This window comes from Catharus ustulatus, chromosome 6 (assembly GCF_009819885.2).
Source record: "Catharus ustulatus isolate bCatUst1 chromosome 6, bCatUst1.pri.v2, whole genome shotgun sequence".
Classification (NCBI taxonomy): Eukaryota; Metazoa; Chordata; class Aves; order Passeriformes; family Turdidae; genus Catharus; species Catharus ustulatus.
The window spans coordinates 35,374,965-35,401,789 of NC_046226.1; the positions used below are offsets into that span (position 1 = coordinate 35,374,965).

A 26,825-nucleotide genomic window follows, 5' to 3' on the forward strand; every position below is an offset into this window, starting at 1 on the left:
TTATGCTTCAATGTTGTGACGCAATGCGATTTTACTGGAAGAATACAAGGACAGAAGGAAATATTAATCATGCTGTGGAAAGGAAACAGTAAGCATTTCAAAAGTTAACTTTTGTGTTTATTCAGAATATTTTTAATTAAAACAAGATTTAGCAGTGACAATGGGATACCTCCAGTGTTTCCACTTAACAGCCTCATCCCATAAATGGTAGGCACAGCTCTAGCTCAGTATACTGGTATTATTTGAAATCTCTTACCATTTTCTGTTTTCTCCATTACCATTTACACTTTCTACCCTGTTACACTGCTGGAAAGTGTTGTCCTGAGCAGAGCTCCCTTTGTGCAGCTACACCTGTGAGGTGTTTACAAGTTTATTGCTGTGTATCCTTGGCCTCAAGGCACTCACATCTGAAGCTGCTGCTCAGAAGGCAGCTGACCCAGTGTGCTCTGCAGTAAATGCAGTTCTCTTGTTGAGGAGAACCAGCACTCATTCAATTCATGTTTCAGTGCTTGGGTGAGAACCTGCCTTACCATGGAGACATAAGGCAACTTGCTGGCTAAAATAACTATATTCTGTACCTGCAGAATGACCATCTCTGTCTCTTCAGTTTGTAGGTTCACACAAAGCCAGCCCACCAGACCAAGGGTTTGTCACAGCAGTCATGACACTGATGGCCCATCTTGGTTGTCAGTGTACACAACATGGTAATTATAGCAGACTCTTTACAGCATACAGGAACAATATGCCATTCTTCCAACCTCCACCTATTTCCCTAAACTTCCTTTTTGACTCTGCCTGAGGGAGTCAGCTCAGTGAGCCAGGGTGGGACTGGAGATATCAAACAGAAGTCACTGAAGGGGAGTTGCTGGAGCATGTGCCAGTGCCAAGAGCCTGCCCCACACAGTAATCTTATAAGCAACCCTGAAGAAGGACTATCCATGCTATTGCACACCCCTCTATATACTATATCCCCTTAGTTTAGAAAATTTTTATGAAAAATCTTCATCTCAAACATATAAAGCCAGAAAAAAAGGGCATCCATTTGCAGGATTACACTGAAATATATTCACTCATGGAATGTGCTTGAGAAACTCACATATTAGAAACTTAAGGAAGCGGTAATACCTTTGCCTTAGATGCATTCACAATGACAAATTGAGAGGTATTGAAAAAGAACAACAGCAAAATGATCAGGGAAGTGGCAAGACTGACATATAAGAATTAATTAGAAGCACTAATAACTTGGCAAAGCAATGACTGCAAATGACAAATCTGCAAACATTTGAAGGGCTGACATGAATTATGGGAGAATACTTCTTAAGAATGATACAAAAGATTCAAGTAGGAGCAACATACTCAGTTTAAAAAGAAGAGAGACTTTGACTAAGTGCTTAGAAGTTTCCTGACAGCAAAAAAAGAACAAGAAAACATTTGCATGATTCAAAGCAAGAGAGAGCCTTAGTGTGCCTGTGCCAGACAGAGTATTGAATGGTCTGAAATGTTTTGCTGTGCTAATGTCAGGGAGGCTGTTAACATTCTCAGCTGTGGTATTTCAGACACTGCACACTACCTCAGCCCAGACTGTCAGTAAGTAGGCTTCCCATTAAAGGATTCAGATGAGTTGAAAAAAAATACAAGGGAGATAAATACCCAACTGTGGTTTCAGGAGCTGTCTGAAGCACAGTGCAGATGCTTTGGCTCCAGAACTAGATTGACCCTGACATATCTGGTAGGGGCCACAATATGGCCTTAGGGCTCTCTGTCCTTCCTCTTGCAGAAAGGACGTAACTGAGAACTGTGATAACAAATAGAGCTGTTAAATGATTTTTCAGATACAGAGTAATGCTATGGCCTTGCTCAGACCAAGAAACATTAACGTCTTTGCCTTGTAGGCAAGGACCCTTTGGTGTCTTCTGGGAACCTGTGGTAGTGTTTCTCTCCAAAGAAGAGGCTAAGCCCATCCTGATGTCCAGCATTACAGAGAGAAAACAGACATTTTGTGCATCCTTTGCAAACACACTCCAGTTGACACATCAGTCCTGCCCAGCCCAAAGCATATACTTTGTTCAGAGTATTGGGCTGCAGGTATCATGCACCCCAAGTCCCCCACAGAACAGCTGATTGACAAGCAGCTGTAACATATCCCCAAAGTGCTGAAAAGCACAGTTCATCTCTGCACAAATTTGAACTTCAGTCTTTGAAATCCAAGATAAACACCCTAATCACCAGCCATAGCTTCTCCATCTAAGTGATGCAGGCACATGTAAACTGCCCAGCAGAAGTGAATGAAAGATTGATGCCACCAAATAAACCAGCAGCTAAGACTTTTCTACGGAAGATCACTGCTCAGCTTCCTGAATTTCTCTTCCATGATAGCAAAATTCTAATATGACACTGATTCTTCCTCATTGACTTGCCCTCCTTTGAAATGCTCCTGCCTGGGCAAACACAAATACTTACTTTTTGGTTAACCCAGGCACACCAACATGCCTGACCACCTAAGGCAGATTTCTTGCCATCTCTTCTTGGTTTTCTCATGAGAACATCCAAAACACTAATCTCTTTCAAGCTACAGTAAAGTTTGAAACACCCTTCACCATCCTGTTTCAATTCATAGTCACAGCCTTCAGAGCCCTTTGAGGGAAAAAAATACTACATGACAAAACTGTCTGTCTGCTCATCCTGTTAACAAGGTTTCATGGCTTGGTGGATTGGGGAGCTCACTCTTTTTCCTGAATGGTGTTTTGTTTTCTTTTTTCCCCTGACAGTGGTTCACACCTGTCAGGTCATGCAGACAAAGACATTAAATCTTTTTTTCATATCATAAGTCTTGATTACCTATCAAGATCATTCTGCCTTTACTCCTAACCATATCTAGTCAATAACAGAGGAAGATAGGATCATTTCCAAAATTTCTAGACTGTGACCAGACTGAAGGAATGGGATGCAATGGACTAACAATAAAGTCCCTCTTGTGACACATACGACCTTGAAAATTTTGATCAGCTGCATGCAGGCCACTTACAACTTTCTTTTGTCAGAGATGAGTACCAAGTGGAAGCAATACCCATATTTCTATTGCAATCCAATTTATTAATGCTTTCACCAAGGGCAACAGTCTCCAAGATACACAAGGCAGGGACATCTACTCTCTTTATACCAAGAAAGTATAAGAAATCGTTTAAAATAATTTCTGACTTCTGCCAAGTTTCTACATAGTTAACTACTTGGAGAAGACTGAGGAAACAACACAGTAATTACAATTACAGCCATCAAAAAGGGATAAGAAGCCCACTTATGATATCACTAAATGACCGTGAGCACCACAGGCAATGGAATAAATAGTTCTTTTTGTTCAATCCCATTAATGCAGAGCACAATAACATATTGTTTCCAACCTGTTGTGTGGAGAGCCAAGGCAGACAGGAAACAACTTCAAAGAAATCTGTAGGCTGGGAGGAGTACATTTGTTAGACAAAATCTGACATCCTCAGTAGAAAATTAAAATGAGAGGCACACAAACATTAAAGGAAATAAAATTATTGCCCAAAAATAAAATTGAGAGAAAAAAATCTTGGGTTGAAACAGGGGGTAGATGCATATTTGAACATCCACAGACAAACTGATGAAGGATAGTTCCACAGTTAGGATGCCAAACAAGAACTTGAGAGGTATTCCCTGCTCTGCTATGGGCATACCACAGATTTACTTCAGACCAGGTCAAAACTGAAATTTCATCATCATGATACTACATTCACATTCAAAACTGTGATCCTCCAAATTCTTCTTCAAATTCCTGTTTACCCTTAAGTGTTTAACACCATCATTATCAGCAATCTGGATGGAAGACCTTCCCATTCCACTACAGTGTGAGCTCCACACTCAGATAAAGAGAACCCCCAAAAGAGATGAAGATCCCAGCTCTCCTTTCAAACGCTGTTTACTGCTGGAAGTCCATAAAGAAGGACTCACTCTGAGGCTTTTAATGGCAGCATTTGCCAGGAGTGAAACCTACCCACAGGTGAACCTGGATCCTTACAGAAAAGTAAAAAAAGAATGTAAGATTCCCCAGATTTTGGCCCTGTGCAAGTGCTGTGTGGAGTCAAAATTACAAGTAAATCCTCACTCTGTCTCATTCCCATTTACTTGCCAAAACCAATTGTGCCTGTCCTGTGAGCCAAGAGCAGCAGATCAGAGAGGAGCAGGGTAGGGCCTGTTAGCACTAAGGAATCTATACTCCATGCTGGCTTTGGTGGCACATATTCAAAATACCTCATAGCGTCCATGACAGAAATTGACTGCATGCCACTAACATTAGTTTGCTACTAGGAAGAAAAGGGGGAAAAAAAAGAAAGGAAAAAAAAAATCAATCAATATTTGTCTCCAAGCTTCTGAGAAGAGAATCTATTCTGCAGCATAGATGGGGAAACCCTTTCACAATGTGAGCTGAGATTTTTTTCCTGGAGAAGTTCCAGGGCCCTTGCCTGGCTGGCAGGGTGCCTAACCAGCTTAGCTTAGAAAAATATTGGGAAATACAGATTCCTGCAGCTAGTAGCCTGTCCTTTTACCCTACAGTGTTCGTCCTGTCTTAGATAAAACTCTTCAAATACAGTGCCAATGTCATACAGTGCCTCATCTCTCTGCACTTCATACAAAGCAAATGGATATGTGTGCATTTTTGCCATAATTGTGTATCCTCTCTCTGCTCTTCCAGAACAACTACTGAAGAATTGCACTGCAGTAATATCTCCAGATTAGAATTTAAGGGATAAAATAGAAAGCAAGGAACCTGAATATAGCAATGATGAAATGCTGCTGTGCCCTGGAGATTCAAATGCATCTTCCCTCAAAACTCACTTCTGCTGGTCTGAAGAAGGAAAAAGATAAAACAATAAAGCAAGGAACATTTCATGAGATGGCAACTGTCTCAAAAAGAGGTAACTGTATAATCTAGCTCAACTCCAAACTTGGTTGGTGGAATAATTAGCATCTACAAGGCACAAAACTGATATAGAAACACCAATCAGGGAAGTTCAGAGAGAAAATAGTTTGCAAACCATGACCCAAGGGCTTCTATGCTGAGTGACTGTAGCACTATTTAACATGACCAAAGATAGCAAACACAAATATTTTAGGAAATAAGTAACCATTTCTTATTGTTGGCATTTACCTACTGGATGCTGACAGTGTTTTAAGGATATTTTTGCTCCCCTCCATACGAAATGCAACAGAATGGTTAATATGTGCAGCATGCCACTGTGTCTAGGAACAAATTAAACAGCTGTGGGAGTGTCTTAACAACTCTGATGTAATGTGCTCTGCTTTGGTTTGGCTAGGGGCTACAGGGCTTTTGTTTTTTGAGGGTTTTTTTTCTAAGAATTCCCTCTGTCTTTAATGAGCAGCACTGGATGTGCAGCTCTAAAAGCATTTAACAGCCATATCTTGCTGAAATGGCTGTTAGGAGTAGTGCCTGGCATGAAGTCATCAGCATTTGTACTGTGAAGATACTGTTTTGTGTGCAAACCACTTCAGATTAAAATGTGGGAGTTTGTCCCTTCAAAGGGACAGCCTCTGTGCTTGTTTCTCCCAAGGGTCACACACACACCATTGCACAAGGAGAGTCACAACCTGACAGTGAAGTTTCTTTGGAAAACACCAAGTCAGCCTTTCTTTCTTCTCCTTACCCCCACCTCATAAACAGCACAGCATGTGTTGGATTAGCATTCAAGCTGCCCTAAATATTTCCTTTCTTCTGGGCACAATAGTAATTTTACACTTGTATGAAGGAAAATCTTCTGTGCTAGTCTGCTATATGTTGCATACATCTATAAACAGACCTGAAATGGCCCAAGAGATTCAGACAACTGCTTCCTTCACAGATTTGCATCTTACAGTATCTCCACATCTGAAATGTGGCCAGTAAGATCAGGAATTGAAGGAAAAAAAGGAAGATAAGGAAATACTTCAATAAGACCAAAGGAGAGAATTTACTTCATCTAACAAGTTTCCCTGGGAATATTCCTCCCTCTGTGTCCTCCTCACCATCCCCATTAGTATTTATTTCTATAAAAATCCATTAGATACTGCAACTACATCTTGGCTCCTATTTGCTTCAGTGAAAAGAGAAAGGGCTGTACATTTGTACCATGCAGTGCAAAAGGCACTGTCTGCCAGATATTTCTCCCACATGCAGAGCAGACATCTAATCTCTACTATGGCCAGGGTGATGTAGGAGAAAGAGGTAAGCACTGTGATGCCTCACCTAGTTCACAACATCCTCTAATATCAAAGACCTCTGCTCTCACATTAAGCTGTCTGCCTAGACTGGCCCTTCTATCCAGATGCCCAGATACCTATTGTAGAAAAACAAAGCCTTATTTGGCCTTAGGAGGTGGTCCATTGTCAGCTTTCTCAAAAGCAGATTGTAACTCATTTCTGGAAGTGAAGAAGCACACTCCAAGCACATCCCCATTTTGGTTATTATTTAAAATAAGAACACATGCTCTTAATAGGACACTATACACAACTCCTATTTCATAGTGACCCAGAAATTCTTCCCAGAGAACCAGAGACCTAAAAAAAGTCATCACCCTCTTTCCAGAGTGACCCATAATGCAGAACAAGGGCAAAACCCCATTCAGTTGGTCTCAGCTTCGATTTAGACATGACTTGCTTAAGTGATTAAGGTTACTGTACAGCACATGTGGATTTCAGTTCCCTAGAGTTGCTTTTCTGTGAGTTCACTCATGCAAGCTAAGTGATACAAATGGTCATAAAGCCATAAATTAAGTTAATTATCCAGTAAACCAAGAGAAAATAAAGATTTCTATTCCTATATAGCAGGGAAGTGATCTGGACACTCTAGCAATGAAAGTCACACAGGTGATGAATGGATAGGTCTGAGACCATTCAGTTCCCACTCCATATATCTGCCTTCTCCCGAGTTAGATGGATGCACGCAAGAGGTAAACAGATTCATCAAACAAATAAGATCAGCAGCCCAGCCTGATATATTTCATCTTATGTGAAAGTTCCATTTGCTCTATGAAGCACAAGTTCAGTAGAACTTTTGTAATTCATTTTATTGTGCTTCCCTTTAAACCACAATAATCTTGTTTAGTCTCTCCTACTAGAAGAGACCACAAAGGGATAAAATTCCCAAAATAAATAATATAAAACTGGGCATCATGACCAAAGGACTGCTTGCATGGCTGGGAGATCTCAGGAGGGGTTAGTGTCACCAGAGGGATTTCATAAACCAATCTCTCTTCACATGCTTCCTATCACATCTAGATAAGAAGTAGCTGGTAATCTCTTTGGAGCCAGAACTCTTTCTCTGGCTCCTATTTACAAAGGGTCTTTGTGAAATGTGATGGAGTCCCAGTTCATGGCTGAGGCTCATAGTTGGTATCACAAATGAATCAGTAACAGCAGGACAGGGCAAACACCAGCATATTGTAAGCAGGAGAGTATTTACCTCCTTCCGCAGGAGAACACTGAGAAAACTTCACAAGCAAACAGGACATATTTGCTCATGCACCACATGTGCAAACATAAATACAGTCTCTATGTGTACAACAAAGCCTTAGAGAACAGCAGTGTTTTAACCCTCTGCTTTCCATCATGTGGCCAGCTAGCAATAAGCAAACAAGCCCAAGGCTGTTACAAAGCCAACAATCAGTCTCCTTTCACATATGCTATTTTAGTAATCAAGCCTAGAAACAAGCCCAGTATTGCAGCATAGGTGCAGCACTGCAGATTGGTCCTTGGCAAAACTCCTTATAGGAGCAGTTTTCTCCTAATCATCCCCTTCCAGAACATGGTGACTTACACAAGCATGCTGCTGAATCCCTAGGAATGCCTTTGCTTTCTGTGGCAATAATTAGCCAGCTCAGAAGACAGCCTTCTTCAGCAAGTAAACTACAGAAGATAACAATTTTTTTAACTCTCAGCTTACTTTATCCTCCAAAGTGCATTTGTACGTGGTGAGCAATGAGACTAAGCACACAGCTTGGTTTGCTACCCCTGCAGCAGCAATGTCCAGGTAACCATGTGTAAAAACAGTGCTGGATAGAGAAAAACTAAACCAGTAATGCACCTTTTTTCCTCTCACTTTGTAAAAAAAAAGACCACCTACTGTGACACGAGTTTAATTTCTATTCTGTGTAATTGTGTAGCCATGTTTCTACCTCACTTGAACTCTAATACCATGGGGTTTGTGCACCGTGTTTGCAAATACCTTTTTTGCTTTCCCTTCCAACCCAGTCCTAGCAAGGCACATACTCCTCATCTGTTTGATCAGATGGCACTACAGAACGGATGGGAGCAAGACCAGCCTGGTGCTGAATCGCTGTGCTGGTGCCAGTCCCGAAGAAAAACATTGATGAGAAAAAGAATGCCAGTTAGGTTCAGCAGAGAGATGGGATGGGGAATAACACGATTCACATCACAAGTGAGCCTTTGGAACATAGTCAAAGTAAATAGGAATCAGTCTTGAGTTTTAAAGCCTTAAGAATAGCCAAGATTTTGGAAGCATTCAGATGCACTGCTTTTTTGGCATGTGGAACTGCTTGGCATGGTGGCACTCAAATCTTAGTTCAAGTGCAGTCACAATAAAGATTTAGACATCATGAACACACAAATTAGGGATGGGAGAACCTGAGTGTCCAGTAAAGAGCACTGCAGACAGCACTCTTACTAATCATTCCTCCCTCAAATTGTCTCAGGACTCTGTCTTTTCAAGAGTAGATGAAAACATTTTCACTTTTACCTTCTAGATAGACCTAGTAAAATAAAAGAATAGCCTCTCCAGTAACACTTATTTCTTCAATCCTTCCTCCAACAGGTCAGAAAAGAACTCTTTAGGGCCAAGTGATAGCAAAGCTGTAAAAAGAGAACTCAAACCTGACACCCACTGTTGCAGAAAAAATAAATTCAATCTTTACATCAGTTTCCCAGTTTCCACCAAAATAAAACTGGTGAGATTCTGATTCTGGAACGTCTCACTTTTAATTTTATAGAAGTAGGAAGAGTGAGGAAATCAGAAGAGGACTTAGCTTTTCACCACAAGGTAGTACACCTGCAAGCTACCAGCAAGGCTTGTTGATACAGGTGAATTTGCTTTGGAAAACTGAATGGAAGAAAGAGCCACAGAGGCCTAGTAAAGAAGCAGAGCTCAAGCTCAGTGAGGCCCCAGAGCTAAATTTGTGTGAATGTGTTAGAAGGAAGTGTCATATATGCTTGTGCTGCTCCATCTCCCAGTTGTGGCCACAAGCAGGCAGTGAGGGAAGTATAATGAAATTGGATTAGATAGATCCTTGGTCTGAAACAGCCTGGCCGTTCTTCTGTTTGTGTGTTCTTTTCTGTGAATAAGAATAAAAATATGGAAAGGAAACCTTGGAAATACAAGGAGGAGAGGTGTTTCAAAGATGAGCTTTCACCTGTCTTAAAGACTGGGCAAGTCTTATGACCCTGTGGAAGAGAATCTGCCTCATGCTTTGATAGTCAGAATACAATTTAAGCAAAGGTTTTGAGATTACGCTGTAATTGCCCAATTAGCTCTTGCGTGCAAAAGGGATTCTCTTCTATTTACTCATATCCAGCAGGGCAGAAATCCAAAGCCTTCTGCCCACTGTGGATTTGCTCTTCCAATTCATTAGGATTAATTTCTTCACCACCCACACAATTCTCTGAATCTCTTCCTCCCCTCCTGCCCCACTGCCACCTGTCAAAGTTATAAAGATGATTGGTGCTCCTTAAAAGCAGCACAGAACATCTTTATCCATCTATTTACTGGCAGATGCTTTCTCCCCCCCTGCTCCTTTGCTAGACTAGTTCTTTCCAAAAGCCTGCAGTCTGTCAAGCTGTCCCCAGAGCACATATGTGCATGCAGTGTTCAACCACATCACCTCCTGTAACCCCAGTGTTCTTATCCCCCCAAAATCCTAGGTACCATTTTATTTTGTCAAGTACCAAGTTAAACAAGAATATTTTCAAATCTGTTAGCCATCAAATTAAGTGATAACCTGTGTAAACAGGTCAGCATAAAGACTTCAGGCTTGTCTAAAGCAATTGTTTTTATTTCTAAAGCAGAGGATAAATTTTGGTGGATTAATATGAATGTAATCCTGTTGTCAAGTCATTGGGCAGAACTGGGATTGGTTGTTTCTCCTTTACATCATCCCATCTCAGTCCAAAGCTTACACAGAGTCATGAGGAAAAACAGGGGACATTAATTGTCCATGCTCAGACTCATTTACCCCTGTTTACTAAGTGACACCTTTTCAGAAAGCCTCTTGGGTTGTATTACCAGAGATGCTCTGTAAATGAATCAGTTTGGAGAAAACTATCTCTAATCCTGTTGGCATCACAGTACAGTCACATGAAATCCTAGGAGTGTTTTTTTAAATGGGAAATCATGATAACAACAGAGGGCCTGCAACCTTCATTTTGAAAAGACTGAGTGCTGGAAGAGTGCTCCTGACCCACAGTTCCCTTCAGTGCTGGAAGCCACCTGAACTCCATCAAAGGAGAGCACAGGAAAACTGGGAAGCCTCAATAAAACACTTGGCTTTGAATATCTATCACAGTCCTTAAAAAGAAATCAAACCATTTTCAGCAACTACAGCTGGAGAAGAGCAAGAACAGTCTCACAATCCTAACTCCACATCAAAACCCAAGGACTGCATGAGTTACCCAATCATAGAGTCATTGAATATCTCAAATTGGAGGGAGCCCATGAGGATCATTAAATCCAATTCCTTGCTTCTCCCAGGACTCCAAAATTAAACTATAATAACTAAAAACGTTGTCCAGATGCTCCTTGATCTATACAAGGCTGGTGCTGTGACCACTTTCCTGAGGAGCCTGCTCCAGTGGCCAGTCATCTTCTCAGTGGAAAGCTTTTCCTTGATGTCCAGTCTGAACTTCCCCTGACACAGCTTCATTCAATTCCTCATGTCCTAGGATCAGACAAGTCAGCCTCTCTGCAAGCCAGTGCCTCGGCTGCAGACTGGGAATAACAGCCATTTCCTTCTCCAGGGAAATAATGGCAAGTACACTAGAGAAGACCGAGAAAGGCTCATGCCCTGGAGTGGAAAAGGCTAAGCAGATCCCTTGGGTATCCTGTTCCAGCCCCTTCAACAGCAACAGGGCATGGAGATACATTTGCTTTAAATTGTCAAGTACCATCAGCAAGGTCCAGGGCACAGAACTGCTCATGGGGAAGCTACCATATCCTGTCACAAAGCACAGCACACAGTCCCCCTCATGCTGCATTGTTTCCTTACCCACTTCTTCTGTGTCTTCTGTCCCTTGAACACCCAACCACACTGCAACTTGAGTGTTTGCAACTCACACACCATCATCTTGAGTTGCCTGGGCTTTCCTGACAGAACTAAATGAATAGCAAATTGAGCTCTGTCTTTCCCTCCCCCTTACTTCACTCTCCCCTTGCTTTTGTACATGCTGAAGTAAAAAGCTTCCTCTGACTCAGATTTCAGCTGGCACAGATTTCAGCAGTTTTCTCCTAGGAAGTCTGGATGCTAATGACAGAAATAGCAGCTGTCTCTAAATACTTCATCTGCTGTCTGTGGTCAAAGGGCAGTAAAAGCCAAGGCCAGGAGCAGCTGTGGTAGATGGCTGCTTCAGAAAATCCCCACCCTCACCAGACAGGCTCTGGTGAGAGGGGATTGGGACCACCAGCCCGTGACTGACAGGAAGGCCAGGGACAGTTGCCAGGGTAAGCAGAAAGGGATGGAGCAAGAGGGCATGTGCTCACCCAGACACAGGTCAGGCAGCCAGCAGGATGCAGGGCTGCTGCCCCTCAGCGTACCACCTAGAAACCCTGCTGCTGCCTCCCATTCCTATGGGAATGATGTCCACCCAGGCAGCTACAAGTCCAGGTGCCAAAAAGCAAACACCCAAGCATCCCATAAATAGATTATCTTACAGGTAAGATGATTCAAAGCAAAGAGATTGAAGTGGCTTGCTAGAAATGCAATTGAGATGAGAACTAGGACTGAAGTCCGGTTATTTCTCTTTCTCGACATCCAGCACTTTACTCAAAATGAAGGTTTGGTTGTTCTTGGCCATAGTCCAAGGACATGCTTTGTTGGCAGCATGAAACAATCTGTTTAGAGCTTTTTAATCTCCACATGTTCAAAGCACTTGTACTTTCCACAAAACATTGTGGTATCATTGAACACAATGCTATGTTTGAACTAAAAGGAGGAAAAAAATCTCCATCTATTTTTACATGTTAATAAGAATTGTTCTTCTACATAGTATCTTAGAAAAGAATGAAGGAAGATGTTGCAGTTGTCCAGACGGACACGACTAGCACCATCAATAGTCCCTTATTAGCTAAAAAACTTCTCATGCCTTCTTTCTGTGGACTTCTCTCAGGCAGCTCCACACAGCACTGACTCCTTCCCTCCTTTTCTCTGCAAGTTTCCTTCTTCCTTCTGCGTGACTGGCTAAACCCAAACCCATTCCTTTTCCAGCTGCCGAACCCTATCCATCCCTCACACAAGATCTTCTTACCTTGTCTGTCCCTTCCTCCTCACAGCACAGCCAGCAGGCTCCATCCCAAACTGCAGCACACTCTGGGCCTCCAACTCCAACATACCCTAGACCAGCTGCCCCACTCTTTTATAACCCCCATCCTCCTTGGGCAGGCAAGGCTGTCTGCACTTCTCAGGAATCAGTACAGCTGTCATTCATTGAGGAAAATTGCCTTCTGCACTATCCTTACAAACTATCTTCCCACAGGAAGAGTGAGTTTGACCCTTGCTGTGCTAATTATTGATAATCTACCATCAATTTACTCAGACAAAAAAAGCATCCCCTCAGATCCACTGTAATTTCATTCACTCTGCATGAAGACATCCTGGGATAGAAGGAAGGGCAGAGAGGAACACAGAGGTACCTGAGGACTTAATAATTTCCTAAAGAGCATAATTTAAATCATGTGTATCATCCTGTCTTAATGGGTTCACTTACCTGCAACAGCCAAGGCTTCCCACAGTAGGATTTTAAATGGTAGCAAGAAAGTGTGATATTGCCTAAACCAGAAATAAAGTGTTGGTGCCATTCCATTTCCACTAGAATTGTCCCAGCTAGAAGGAGTTGGATGTCAGGTTCTCATGTCTGACTATTCCCTATAGTAAGAAGCGCCTTGAGACAGTGATTTTCTTCTTTCACGCCTACTCTTTGTTCTGTCTCTTCTCAGTCTCTCTTTTAGAATAGCACAGAAGCTGAATCAGAGTGCAGATTAGTCCTAGAGCTTCATACAACCTCAAGTGTCTCTCTGATTGTAAGCAAAGGCAAACAGCAGTGTATCACAGAGAGGCACAACAGCCAGCCAACACTCATAGAAAATTAGTTGTGCCACCCAGGATTTAGTAGCCCAGCAGGTGTCTTTCAGGGAGCTAAATACTAAGGTATGTTCCTAGTAGGCAGGTGTTCATAATGGGCCATATACCTGTAACTGCAGTAGCATTACAGTTCTCATCACATGCAATGGTACAGTACCAGTTCTGTTGTCAGACCCATGAAAGAAGCTAAACTTTCTCTCGTGCTTTCCCAGTTTGCACATTTATTGCCCCTGCTAGTACCAGGTCATCTGGCGTGTGCTCAGATGAGATAACTATCACTTCTGGGTGCTTAAATTGTTTGATAGAACAACAGCTTTACAATAGTGAGTGGCAGAAGATTTAAACTTTCTGACTCCACTAATAAAACAGTTCTCCATGCTTCATGGGCAGTTCAAATGCTTGACAAGAGGGATATTGTGATGATTAATAATTAACTGACTGGAGAGACTGAGAGCTCAAGGACAGATGCTTCCCATCTGCAATCTCCTGGAGCTGAGGCTGCACTTTTCAGGAGGGAGGGGAGCTTGTAGGGTGAGAAGGTGACAAGGTTGGTGTGCCACTGGAAGTCAGCAGCCTTTTCAAGATATTTTGCTTGTATCTCTCAACATAGAAGGTATTATCCTGCACTTCTCCAAGTGGCTTTCACTATCCCAGGCACTGGGGGACCAGGGCAGCAATGATCCTGCCAGTTCCTGGTGTCAGCTCACCTAAATGAGATGCATCATTAGAAGCTGCATTCATGTATTTAATAGGCTTGAACATCAGCTTTAATGAGACACCTCTGAAATCTCAGGAGAGGTAACAGACAGTTAGAAATATGCTTCAAAGTCCTCTGGGTATGAAAAGTAAAATCCAAGTTCAGAGGTACCAAGTACAGGATTTTTAAGTACCTGATGTGTTAGAGACTATTAAACTGTTCTTTACACTAGCTTTAAAATTTCATCTGCATAAATTTCTTTGATCCACGAATGGCTTTAACCACATAAAAATTAGTCAGAACAGAAGCTGCAATAGGCACCAAACTGCATATCTCAGAGTAATTACACATTACAAAGGGAATCCTTGAAGCATTTCAATAACATGCCATATTACAAACAACACTTGAAAAGCCACAGATGGACATGTGAGCCTCCCAGCATAACTTTACTGCAGGGATGATTTTGGATGGTAGGATGTCACCTTTCCTCCAGCTTGCTTCCTGCTTCCTTGCCTTTCTCTCAAGAGTAGAGGGCACTTCAAAGAGTGTTGAAAAAAGTTTTAGTTGATCCTGTGCAGTTAAAAACTGAAAAAGAGATGTGTAAGGAGTCTTTTCCTCCCCATGCCCATTCTCTTTTACCTCCCAATTCAGCTCTCTGGTGACATGTTTCTTCTTATTAGCTATGCCTGAATGTAAGGGACAGAAGAGTACATGCTGAGTAGTCAGGGGGATGAATAATCAATCTAATTAACACGGTGCTGGGATAGACTCCTCTGTCCTCCCTTGGCCCCCAGGGGTGTCCTGCCTGTTTGCCAAGACCTCTGGCTACCATGACACAGAGCATCTCCTGCCAGCAGCACTCTGCCTGGGGGAGGAGACAGCATTTGACACAGACAATAAAAACAACTGAAATTTTTGCGGATCCATGTGATTTGCACTTTTTTTTTCATCCTTCCAGAGGCTTTTGCTCAGCAGAAGTCACAGCTATTGTTTATATTGAGACACATAGGAAATACTATAAATCTTTTTTTTTTCCCCTTTCTTCTGTTCCCAAGATCACCTGAGCTTGAACTAGACCAATTTAATTTGCCTCTGTGTCTTCCTGGCTTACACTGGAATTCATCTGTTCTGTTTCAATTCAGTACAACCTATTCCTCAATGCCCTCCCCCAATATTCTTGCAGTAGCCAGCACACAAGGCACAGTGCTCCAGCAGTAGAAAATAGGTCTATTCCACATCCCAAAGAACTGCCAGAGAGAAGATAGCCAGCTGTCTTGGATAACGAGCAACCATAAAAATTAGAATGAATAAAAGTACAGCAAATGGCACTGCAATCAAGAACAATGAATGTTAGAGCTGGAGACAGATGGTGGGTGGATTTCAGCTTGGGACATGCATTTTTAGCTCTGGCCTCCACAGATTTGGAAATCTTCAGCACTGCCTTCCCCACTTTCAACAATGCCTCCATCACAGGATTGCTCGAAAGGCATAATATCCCTTGTATTCTTAGTGCTGGGACAGACTCAGAAAAAAAGCTCCACGAGTAACTGCAAGCTAGGTAGATAGGTAAGGAAGAAAGGGCAGAAAAGATCCTCTCAGCACAACAAAGCCCGACATCTGTCTAAAAATGTCCTGCTTGAAAACAAACCAGTAGGAGGAGGAAAGAGCAAGGCTAACACCTTAATTCCCAGGAGGAGCAAGTGCCTTGTGTTTCTAATAACTAGGAGCCCAGACACTTGTCCAGGAGGGTACAAACCAACTTTCTAACAACCACAGCCTGCCAGAAGGAATTTGAATCTCCACCTACCTCAGAGAGGAGCAGCCTGGTCGCCCTGTGTAGTGTTGTATAGTGTATCTGGAGTCCAGCTTTCTCATTCCTTTGTGGTGAAGCAGTTTCAGAATTGTACAAAATAGAGAATAGATTCTTTTCATATAAAATACATGCCCAGTGGGCCATAGAACAAGTGTGTGTAGCACTATAGCTTGGCTCCAGCCTGGACAACCTCCTGGAACAGCTAGGATTCCCTGGAAATACCCACTCTTCTGCTAAGTGAGCATTTCAAACAATACAGAAATATTTTCACACAAGAGACCCAGAACAAGCAAATCCAGAATTTCCTGCTGTCTGCTTCTCTGGCAGACCTGTGCAAAGGGCCAGTTGTATCTGAGTCCCCCAGGGATTTTAACCTGGTCTCTGTCACCACAGATGCATCAGCACACTAAATGGTAGAAGCCAAATGCAGAACTAGTACTGTTACTGCTCCAGCACATAAGCAGCACTCATGATGGAGCCTCTGGGTATGCCATGCCATCTCAAATGCCCTAAAATAGTCAAGATATCTCTTCAAAGCTGATAGCTATGAAAGAGGATCAATGACGGGAAATACCTCAACCTTTCCCAAGAGAAAATATCCAAAATAGTCGAAAATGTCTTTTATATTGATGCTTTGCTAGTAGAGCCTTTCATTTTCTAGATAAATGACTTGCTAAAAATGCATCCAAGCCCTGCCTGAAAATACCCACAACTGAGGCCTCTTCTTATGCAACCAGAGCAGATAGCTGAGGCTCTTGCCCCAGGTGCTGCCCAAGAGTAGAAGTTAATGACAGAGGTAATTACTTAACAGATTAATTCTGTGGTTAACCTCTGCTCCTCTCCTTCTGTCAGTTCTCACATGCACCAGGCTAGTCCAGATCTGGGGGAGATAACAAATACAGGGCAATTTTAAAATCATCAGCCCCAAGTCATCCCAAACAGAGTAAGATACACAGATGAGCTGAGAACAGATGTCTAGGAGAACACCGTGTACCTAGGGAAAGCTAACCTATGGCAAAGCTTGTAATTCACTCTAGAAGGCTTCATTGGGCTCCTCATACACTCTAAACCCCAAGGCAGCAATCAGCATCTAGGAAGCTTATTTTCCTTCATCAGGATCCAATATAAGTCACTCACTAGCAGATATTGAAGAGAACAGCAAAGGGGTTGATAGTTCCTCGTGGGTTTAAGTAATGACCATATGGAAAGCAAAGTAACAGATCCATGGCTGAAGGTTCAGCAAACCATGTAATCAACAGCTTACACTGTGCCAGGTCCTCCCTTTCCCAGAGATGTGGATCTATCAGGAGTCACATGGCATTCATGTGTTGACACACACAATGAAGGCACAAAACAGGCTGAAATGCTTTCAGCATTTCTAGCATCAGATTCTTGCTTCTGTAATCAGCATTCCTACCTATCAGAGATAATTTATTTCTCCCAGATTTTTTTCTTCCCTTATCATAGTTTTTCCAGACACCTTAAAATTATTTGTTTAAAAGTAAAGTTACCAATTAAAACAATTTTCCAGTCTTAGGACACAGCCTCATATTTTCCTCTGAGATGAGAAGTCTCACAGATTCACATGCCGATAGATAAAGATCTGAAGTGAAGAGACACCTGCTTTCTCTGCTCTGGATCTTTCCTACTCAAAAACATCCAGTAGCAAATACTTTTTTTCTTTCCTAAAAATTGGAGTCCACTTGTTAGAGAAAGAATCATTAGACTTGTGAATTTTGGTTTCTTTCTTCCCCAGCAGAAATATAGATTTTTTTTTGTATTGATTGGTCTCTGCCTCCCTCCCCAGCTTCAGCCACGTCATCTTGGCATAATGACAGGAACAAGAGGGACTGAAACAAACAGAGAATTAGAATAAGGGCAACTCAGGTCACTAACATAGCTTTCAGCCCTAAGACACCCATTTAAATTCAGTTCATTGCACTAATGCACAACTATATACCTGCCGATCATGACACTTGGAAATAGATCTGACAGCTGTTCCAACTCAGTAGCTCACTAATGCTCAGCTCTCCCCTGCAGAGGCTCCCACTGCATGTATAACTTAGTCCCTGTGGGCTGCCTGAGTAGGAAGCTGGATGGCCAGCTGAGCCATGACACCAGAGCAGCTCAACCTATACACTAGGGATGAGGTACAAAAGCCAGAAGGGTCTGCTTTGCTACTGCTAGCATAAATTTATTTGTTAGGAAAATGTCTCCAGTAGTGTCAACACATCAGTTTTCATCAATAGTAAGAAGGGTTTGTTTGGTTCCGGGGCTTATTTGTTTGTTTTAAGGAATAGCCAAGTAAAATGAGGAACCTTGTCAGCCTAGTGAGCCAGAAGCTAAATCTTGCTGACAGAAGTGTCATGTTCTAAAAGGAATATGCCTTTTCTGTAAGGGGAAAGCCCAAAAAGCACCAGAGAAAATCGCTAGAAACCAACTTCCATATGGTTTCAAGAGGAAACAATCATTTCTCTCAGAGCTGCTCAGAGCCAGGCCAGGGGATTGTGACTTTGCCTGTAGATGGGGTTAAAGAACAGCCTTCCAGTAACAGCAAAAGTAAGTCTGGATATTCCATATCTCTGGGTTAGAGCTAACCTTACTTTGAGCCCCTGGGCTTACACCTGAAATCCTGCACAGGAGTCTCTTGTCTCCACAAGAGTTCAGGCTGCCTTGAAATGAGGGCTTTAGAGACATCAAATCAGACTGTCACCTGCAGGAACCAGCTCAAGAGCACTGATGTGGGAACTGTGGACTAATGACAGGATCTGTAAGGCTTTGCTTTAGAAGCAGAATTCACACATTTTTTAACACTGTTATTAGCTTTCCTAGATTCTCCTGAGGTTTCTTACACTTGCTGATGTAAAGGAGAGCATGCTGTGGAGCAGTTTTCATAGGGCAAACAGGATTAACAGAAGTGACAACTCCCGTGTTGCCCTGGATGAGTCAGTTCAAGTCAGTCCACTGGACAACAGAGCACTGGTTCAGTGAGCTTGCTGATGGGATAAATGCCATGGCTGGAGAGAGCAATGCCCTGTGTCAAGAGACAGTCAAGAGACAGCTTTCGTGCATAAGCATACAGGAGCCAGTGACAGGGCTGCAGTGCTGGAGATTTGCAGTAATATGGACAGGTAGCCAGCTTGTCACCCTGACAACATCCAAACATGTGTTCCCCGATGGATAACACATCTCCAGGCTGTTGCTAAGACAACAAAAATTCACTTATTATGCATAAATGGGCACACTTCATTGCTGGACTTATTAACTTGGGCCATGCCACTTACTCTTTATCTTCTTAATTGATTGAAATCAGATGACATGTTTGGATTCCTTCTTCTTGAAGGAAAGGACTCAGCTGCAGCTCAGTGTAATAATTTTTTTTAATCTTTTCTTCCGCCAATTGATTTCCTCTCTCCAAAGACACGAGAGAAGGGATGTCTAGCTGCATTTCATCATCTTCTCACAGGCTTGAAACAGGCACTGACTACAACAGTGCTCAGCATCACCAAACTGCTTTTCTTGTCCCTCTGCTTCTGTATTCAAGCAGGGTAAGGGAGAAATCCCACTCTACTGCCCTGCCTGAGGTCTACCTGTTGTCACTCAAATGAAATTGATGCAGTCTGGAAGGAAAAGAGAAGCAAAAACAAAGCCTAATTTTCCTCACCTACACACACTGCCAGGCTGCTCAGCCTGATTTATTTGAAGCCTCTAATGTACTGCCATCAAATTTGCCAGAACACCTTTTTATTAAAAAATTATTGATTTTTTTTTTCAAAGTCAAGAGTATTTGCACGGGGAATTATTGTATCCAAGAAAACTGAAACAGTCTGAACACACCTTCATATCTTGGGCTCAGGACTCTGCTGTCATCCAGTGAGAGCAGCTTTTTCTGCTCTCCTCTCTCTTTCTGAGTAGTGGTGTATTTAGGCTCTCTGTCCTTTAACCAAGAGTCTTCCCAGAGAGTTTTTGGGCCCATAACAGAAAGTATCATCATATGACACAGGAGTGATTAGGAATCCTGAACCTATTATCCAGCATATGCATAGTCGAATAATCGAAAAACAGTTCTACCAAACAAAGAAACAAGTCCAAGCAAACCAAACAAAAAAGCAGCACAGAAGGTCAACTCAAAGCTCCAGGAAGACGCAAAAACCAACACCTGAGGCTGCCTGATCCCTCACACTACCACCTTTGTTATCCAGTACCCTGTGCTGGATATGGTTGGAAGACAGAAGAATGAATAAGAAACTGGGTAAATAAAGAGTCAGTGATAAAGTAAAATGCTAAACACAAAATCTTTGAGCTTACCTCCACAACAAGCTTGTGAAGAAGATTGAAACACCCCAGATTTTCCCTAGCCAGTTTTTAGTCATGGAAAAGGGAATTCTTATGAGTTTTGTGACTGGTCACAGAACAAATAAGAATATGGTACACCTACCATGCCCATCCAATAACATGGCAAGCTTTTGAGTGAACAGTGTGTTTTGGAGAACCAAAATGATTCAGATGTGACTAATAATTTTGGCTAGAGATGACTCGCAAATATTTAAAGGGAAATCAAAGCATTTAATTATATATATATATATATATATATTAGGAGTTGCCAGAATTTAATTAAAATCTCCCAGAGCCAGTATTTTGATTTTGATTTTTGCTCTCTGTTAAATACATTCAGTGTGGTCAACATATGAAGGAGGAAAAAAAAAATCCTAGTGACTGTCCATTACTTAATCTTTCAAGACCACAAGTTCTGCTATTGACTTGGACCAACCGTTCAGCTCATCACAGCAAGAAATTTCACACCTATCAACTTATTTGACATAAAATTCCCCTTTCTCCCCATGTGCCTTCCTGGAATACCAAGTAGAGTCAGGTGGGGCTTTGCTTCTCTATACATAGCATCTCACAAAAAACTAACAAGCAACACAGAGATGGGGCCACCACCGGCACTAGGATTTTTTACTCTTCTGACTAAGCAAGCTAAGAGCATCTGAGACTTTCACCTACAGTAAGCACAAATATGTTCACATTTTTCTGAGTAACTAGACTTATTCTTTCCTCCAGAGAGATAATGGCATGCTTCATGATCTAGTCAATGCTTTAAAACAATCACTTCACAGAGCAAAGTGCTTTGCTTGCAATCCTGTTGCTGTTTCTCAAAGGCTCTTTATGTACTGAAGACAGAAGCACAAAGTATCTCTCTTCCTCCACTCCATCTACAGTGACCTGAACATTACTTCCCTCTCCAGAGGGAATGACAAGTAATGTCAGTGGAATCAATGGAATACCTGTGGGACAAGGCTGAGTAAGAGAGCCCCCCTCTCATTCAAACAGACCCTATATCACTGCTCCCTGGCTCCCTGCTGAGCAGGGCTCTCATTCTACTCTGCGTACATCTCAGGGGCTCATTTACCCCAGCAAAAGGAGTAAACAAGAATGTCAGTAGACCAAAACAGTTTTGTATGTTATCACTTGCAAAGACAGGAAGTTCAGGAGAACCTCATCTGTAATAAAAGAGGGACAACTGTGATATGAATATCTTTTCCTCTAATATGGTAGCATGAATGTGCTATGCAATAAGTTGAAAATTAGAGAGCTCCCAAATTTGAATCTCTGCCAAGCAAACTATTTTTAGTGGAATGTGTTCACCTTGTTAAAGATTTAGACCCAGGAAATAACTGCAGTTACTCTTCTGCCTGATTGAAGTAGGCAATATTTATTAATGTACAGTGACTAAATAGACTATTCTAATGTAAGCCACAAAAACTTAGAGTGATGAGGGAACAGGGTAATATCCTGACTAAAAAACATCAACCCTGTGCCTGTGATCTAAATAAGATCTGTTCCATGATAAACAGCTTATTGAACCAGACTGGAGGGAAAAGAGATGCAAGTTATGAAAAAGAATTTTATTTGTCCCTCTGAAGGCAAGTGGTAACGGGCTAATATGGGCAAACTCTGTCACAGATTTTATAGACCTAGTTATTTCTTGCAGGTCTCCAACTAGCAGATGGCTTAGATTAAGTCCATGCAAGAGCTGAATTCAGACTGGAAAAGAGATTCATCAGTGATCGAACCCATGAGCCACGTTGTAATTCTGTGTTCACACTTACACATTAAATCAGAGTTCAGTACCCTGCATATCTACTCTCTAAATTGTCCTAATTGAGCAGCAAAGTCCACCCGCCCTGTTTTGCAAGTGTCCAGGTGTGTACAAACTCTTTGGTAAGACATAGGATAACCACCCTGTGCACTGGGGGTGTTTATGATGACAATATTCAGAATACTTGGAAAACCCAGTGATTTTTGCTCCATTATTTTATGCTGAAGAAAACAAGCCTACAAATAGATCTACCTGCTTCAGCAATTTGTGCAAAACACCTCATTAAATAGCAGCACTCTTTTTCCTAAAGAAGGCTGCTTCATATCCAATGGGTAAAAGGATAAATGGCTATAATCTTTGAATACACAAGACTACACAGAGTGGATATTTCATAGCTGCACAAAGCCCATAATTGAACTTCTGCCCTAGGGATAAGTTTTCCTGCAGTGTAAGTGCCTCCAGTTGCCATACGGGGGTCATGTTCTTTGTCAGGAAAGCAGAGCTTTACATCCAGTTAATTGTTGTTCCCAGCTGTCTTTTATTGTTGTTGGTGGTGGTTTTTTCCCACTGAGGCTAGTTTTCCTACAGTCATTCAAGCAAATGTGCTCATTTCCCAGTTCCCCCGCAATTCCCCACCACAGTGTAACAAAGTGCAGATTTTGCATGGCTATATTCCAGGCTTCATGGTGTTAAAATCATAGCAGCAATGGAAAAGCATGTAGCCTCAATAGTCATAATGTAGGACTTGAGCTACAGGTGACTCAGTGGTAGTCAAACAGATGCTGTATGAAAATAGAATGGTTTCTGTGTACAGACTGGTTAAGCCATGGAAGATTTCCACGGTTTGCTAAGGAGCAGAAACTACTCAGTCTGAAGTAAACTGATCACCTCAATTCTGTTCACTGTTCATCTCAGAACACACTGACCATGAACAGCAAGCTCCTTCTGCCTTAATTACTTAAGGCTTCATCTTTGGTGTCAATCAATCAAACATAAAAAGGTAAAGACCATGTCCAGTATGTGGATCTCTCCAACTCAGTGGTGAAACATTCATTGATTTGGGATGGATCAACAGGGGCTGAGAGAGGAAAGCTTAGGCCATACTCTGCTGCAGAACAAGCTAAAAAAATTACAAGGAAGTCAGTGGATATCGTAAAAAGTCAGCACAACTCCTTTATTTTCCTCAAAGGATTAACAATAAACTCTAGCATGTGCATTTGCAATTTGAGTCCCTTGTAGTCAAGCACTAGCTACCATCTTTTTGGGTTACCAAACCTGTTGGTTGAAAAACATCTTGAGGGAGTTCACATTTCAGGCTGCTAAGCAACTGACCAGTAAATACTCAAGACCAAAGTCTTGGGAAAAATTTTATACCAACTTGCTCAATTTTACCAATAATAGCTCTGGAAGAGGCAGCTTCAGTCCACTGTACTTGTGCTTTTTGGACTGCTCACCAATGCAGATGCAGTCCTACCTAAATAACCCTTACCACTCACTCTTCCCTCAGAAAATACCCCACCTGTTTAGTTCACAAAAGATTGCTTGATCCTTCTGATAAAAAGACACTTGACTTTTACAGCAACCCACTCCTAATCTTTTTGGGTGTCTGCTCTCTGGATTTCCCCAGCAGGGAAACCCACACTATTCCGTGGGCTTCCTGGTAAAAGTTGTCACTGCCTAGTGATAAAAAGCAAACGTATGCTATAATCTTAAAGGTATGGAACTGGATATTTCGAGCTCAGTCAGCACCTGGGCCTTGTAAGGTCGTATTTTCCCCAGAAAGGTTCATTAAATTTGTGAAAGATCTGAAAACTACTTTTTAAAAAATCATTCCTCAATAATCATAAAAACAAAGGTGAAATACATAATCATCAAAACACTCCTCATGTGAACATTCCTCTCCTAAGCTTCTGTCAGACCAGCAAGCAAATAGGCTGTGCCAAGCTGCCTTCTCTTTGGGCGTTTGTGCCAAGATTTGGACTTTCTGATTTGCTGGCACAGAAAACACCCACTCATATTCCCTCTTGCAAGAAGAGGTCAAGGAAAACCACTTGCTGCCCTGTGAGCTTTCAGGAAATATTGCTGAGCAGCATGTGCCATGCCCTTTTCTGTGCTAAAACTTCACCAGACAATTTCTTACTCTTGTTGTTGCAATTAAGCTTCAGAGAAAATTATTAACTACAATCTTACACATATGAGGAATTGATCCAGATTATTAGAAACTATGTCCTTACTGCAACTCTACTGCTATTTCTCCTCCTTAGATAAAATCCTAGCCCCCACCCCACAGCCTGGTACTGCTTGCTCACTCAAAATTTTAATACAATTATCTCTAACACAGGCAGAGGTGATCACATTTTCTTCCTTAAGTGGGGCACTGGAAATTACAAAGTCCTCTCCTCCCCCAGTACTGCTCCGGAAAAATTCTGCAGAAAATTTGATACAATACCTGTAATCTGACCAAATATGCTAAAGACTAAAATAAAAAACATAAAAAGTAAAAAAAAAAGCAGGGTCAGCATCATCTCCAACATGAGAGGATGACAGGCTTGGATGAGGAGTTTGGGCCAGGAAAGAGAGGGAGAGGGAAGAAATCAACCTCTCTGGGGATCTGTGCTTGACTCCTCTTTGTACAGTGCCTGCCCTCCAAGCATGAACTCCCATCCAGCCCCACTGCCTCCCCGCCCCCAGCCAGTAGTGTTTCATACTCACCATGTCATAAACATTCAGAATCACTGGTTCATTTGCCATTGTTGATTGCAGCAGAGGATGGATTAAAACCTTTCAGTCCCTGCCAGATGTGTGTTGATACCCCCAGGGTAAGCTTTTACCCTGAGCCAGATAGAAGAAAATGCCTCATCCTACAGTTGCTGAAGGAAGGAGCATGGAGGGAGGAGGAAAGGAGGGAATTCTCACGATTGTGTGTGTGTATGTAAAGTTGGTTGCAGGGAGGCAGGAAGGCCTGGGTTGAGTTTGCTGGTTGTATAGAGTATTTTAGCCCTCAACACTGTGACAGATCCAAGGTTTCTTCCTAACTCTGTAGTGCACCTCGGGGTCTGTAGACTCATACACCACTGTAACCAGGCACCGTCCAAGCTCTTAAATCCCGATCCACAGAAGACAGAATCTGAGGCCGAATACAAGCCCTCTTCTGGCACCGAGTGCAAGGTGGGTGGCAGTGCGTGCGGGGAGATTTCTGGGCAGAGCTGAGAGCCGCTACCGCAGCGAGCTGCCAGCAGTACGCAGGAACCCGGGGCACCAAGGCACGGAGCGGGGATCTGTCCGTGGTGCTGGGGCCGCTCCGCCGGAGCCGGGAGCTGTCCGTGGTGCTGGGGCCGGTCCGCCGGAGCCGGGATCTGTCCGAGGAGCTGGGGTTGTTCCGCCCGGAGCCGGGATCTGACCGCGGAGCTGGGGTCGGTCCCGCTTAGGCACTCGGTTGAGCGTTCTCCGCCCCTGGCAGGACATGGTGAAGAGGCTGTGCCAAAGGGATTCCAGCGCGGGGCTCGGCGGTGAGAGGAGGAGGAGGAGGGGGCTGGCTGCCCCCGGGGCAGAGAGGGGATGCCGCAGCCCCCATCCTGCCCACGACGTGCAGGCAGAGCTGGCCTCGGCGCCGAAGTTAGAAGGCAGCTCTTCGCGGGAGATGACGCGGGATTAACCGGAGTGGGGCTGGAGGGAGGAAGATGCCGAACAGGCGATGCTTCCAGGCAGGGTACAGGGCCGGGGCTGGACCCCCCAGCTGTCTGTGCTCTGCTCTCCGCAGGGCCAGTCCTTATTTCGCGATCAGCTCGTCCCGAACCGGGCAGCTCCTACTGACTGACAGCCGGGGGAACCTACCCCGTCCTCTGCTGGCTGGATGCATCTCTGCATGGCACACGGTGGGAGGGCGGGGAAGGGACCAAGCGACCGGGCAGGGCGAGTAGTTTCACTTCTGGCAGCAGCAGGGTTTGGAGTTCCTTCCTGGAGCTCCTTTACACTCGTGTTAGGACCGTGAAGCTCTGTCATGCCTTGCTAGAAAACACTTCCCTCTGACCTGGATGTGAGAATCAATCATAAAATGCACTGCGGTAAATTCATCTTCCTTTTGCTCCTCCTCTCTCTTTAAAGGGAGAGCAGAGTCTGTGATGGTGCTGGGAAAGAGTGCAGCTGAGAGAGAGACAAGGGACTTCCTGTTCCCAGAGATTTGCAGTGGTGTGGAAATTACCTTAAGCGTTCATACACAACAGACTTCTGAAGCAGGAGGGAAAAAAAAGCAGGGATGACCTCATCTGAGTTGGAGGCGTATCTGAGGCTGAGGCTCTCTGCCAGCTCGCAGCCAACCAGATCTGAATGAAAATTGCAGGGAGCCTGTTACATCAGCAAAGCCCAGCATGCCTCAGCCCTGTCTTCAGCCACATGGGAACCATCCTGTCCGGAGAAGGGCTCACCTCCTTTTGTCAAGAGTGGAAGGACAAGACCACAGAGCTGCAGCCTTGTGAAAGACTCCCTAAACAGTGTCCAGGAGAATTTCTAGCGAAGGCAGGCAGTAGGAAAAGGAAGTGAGCCCATGCCCTGCAGTGCCAGCCCAGCAAAGTCAGACATAATTCTTTTCTCCCGACATTGCCAAAGGAGATCCAAAACTGCTTTGCCCTAGTATGCATTTTGAAAGTGCAAAGCCACAGCTCAGGCTTAGGCATGATGACATGCGCTGTGGCAGGGACCCCAGCACAGTAATTTCATCTGGACTAGTGATTCCATGGGTGGGCTGGAAAATTTCACACACATAGTACAGGGACTTGACCAGCACCCTGACTTCACCCCCATCCCTAGCTCTCCAACCCACCAACTTAAACTGTGCCA

At 43.2% G+C, this 26,825-nt stretch overlaps 1 protein-coding gene across 1 annotated transcript in view; it reads right to left on the reverse strand.

The window, feature by feature from the left end:
• The window catches only part of LOC116997614 (deubiquitinase DESI2-like), a 55,260-nt gene extending 29,069 nt beyond the window's left edge, over positions 1–26,191 (reverse strand). The window contains exon 1 of the mRNA XM_033062580.2: positions 24,702–26,191. Coding sequence (XP_032918471.1) covers positions 24,702–24,740 — 39 coding nt within the window. The 5' untranslated portion in view covers positions 24,741–26,191. The remainder of the gene's footprint in view (positions 1–24,701) is intronic.
• Between the last annotated feature and the right edge of the window lie 634 nt (positions 26,192–26,825).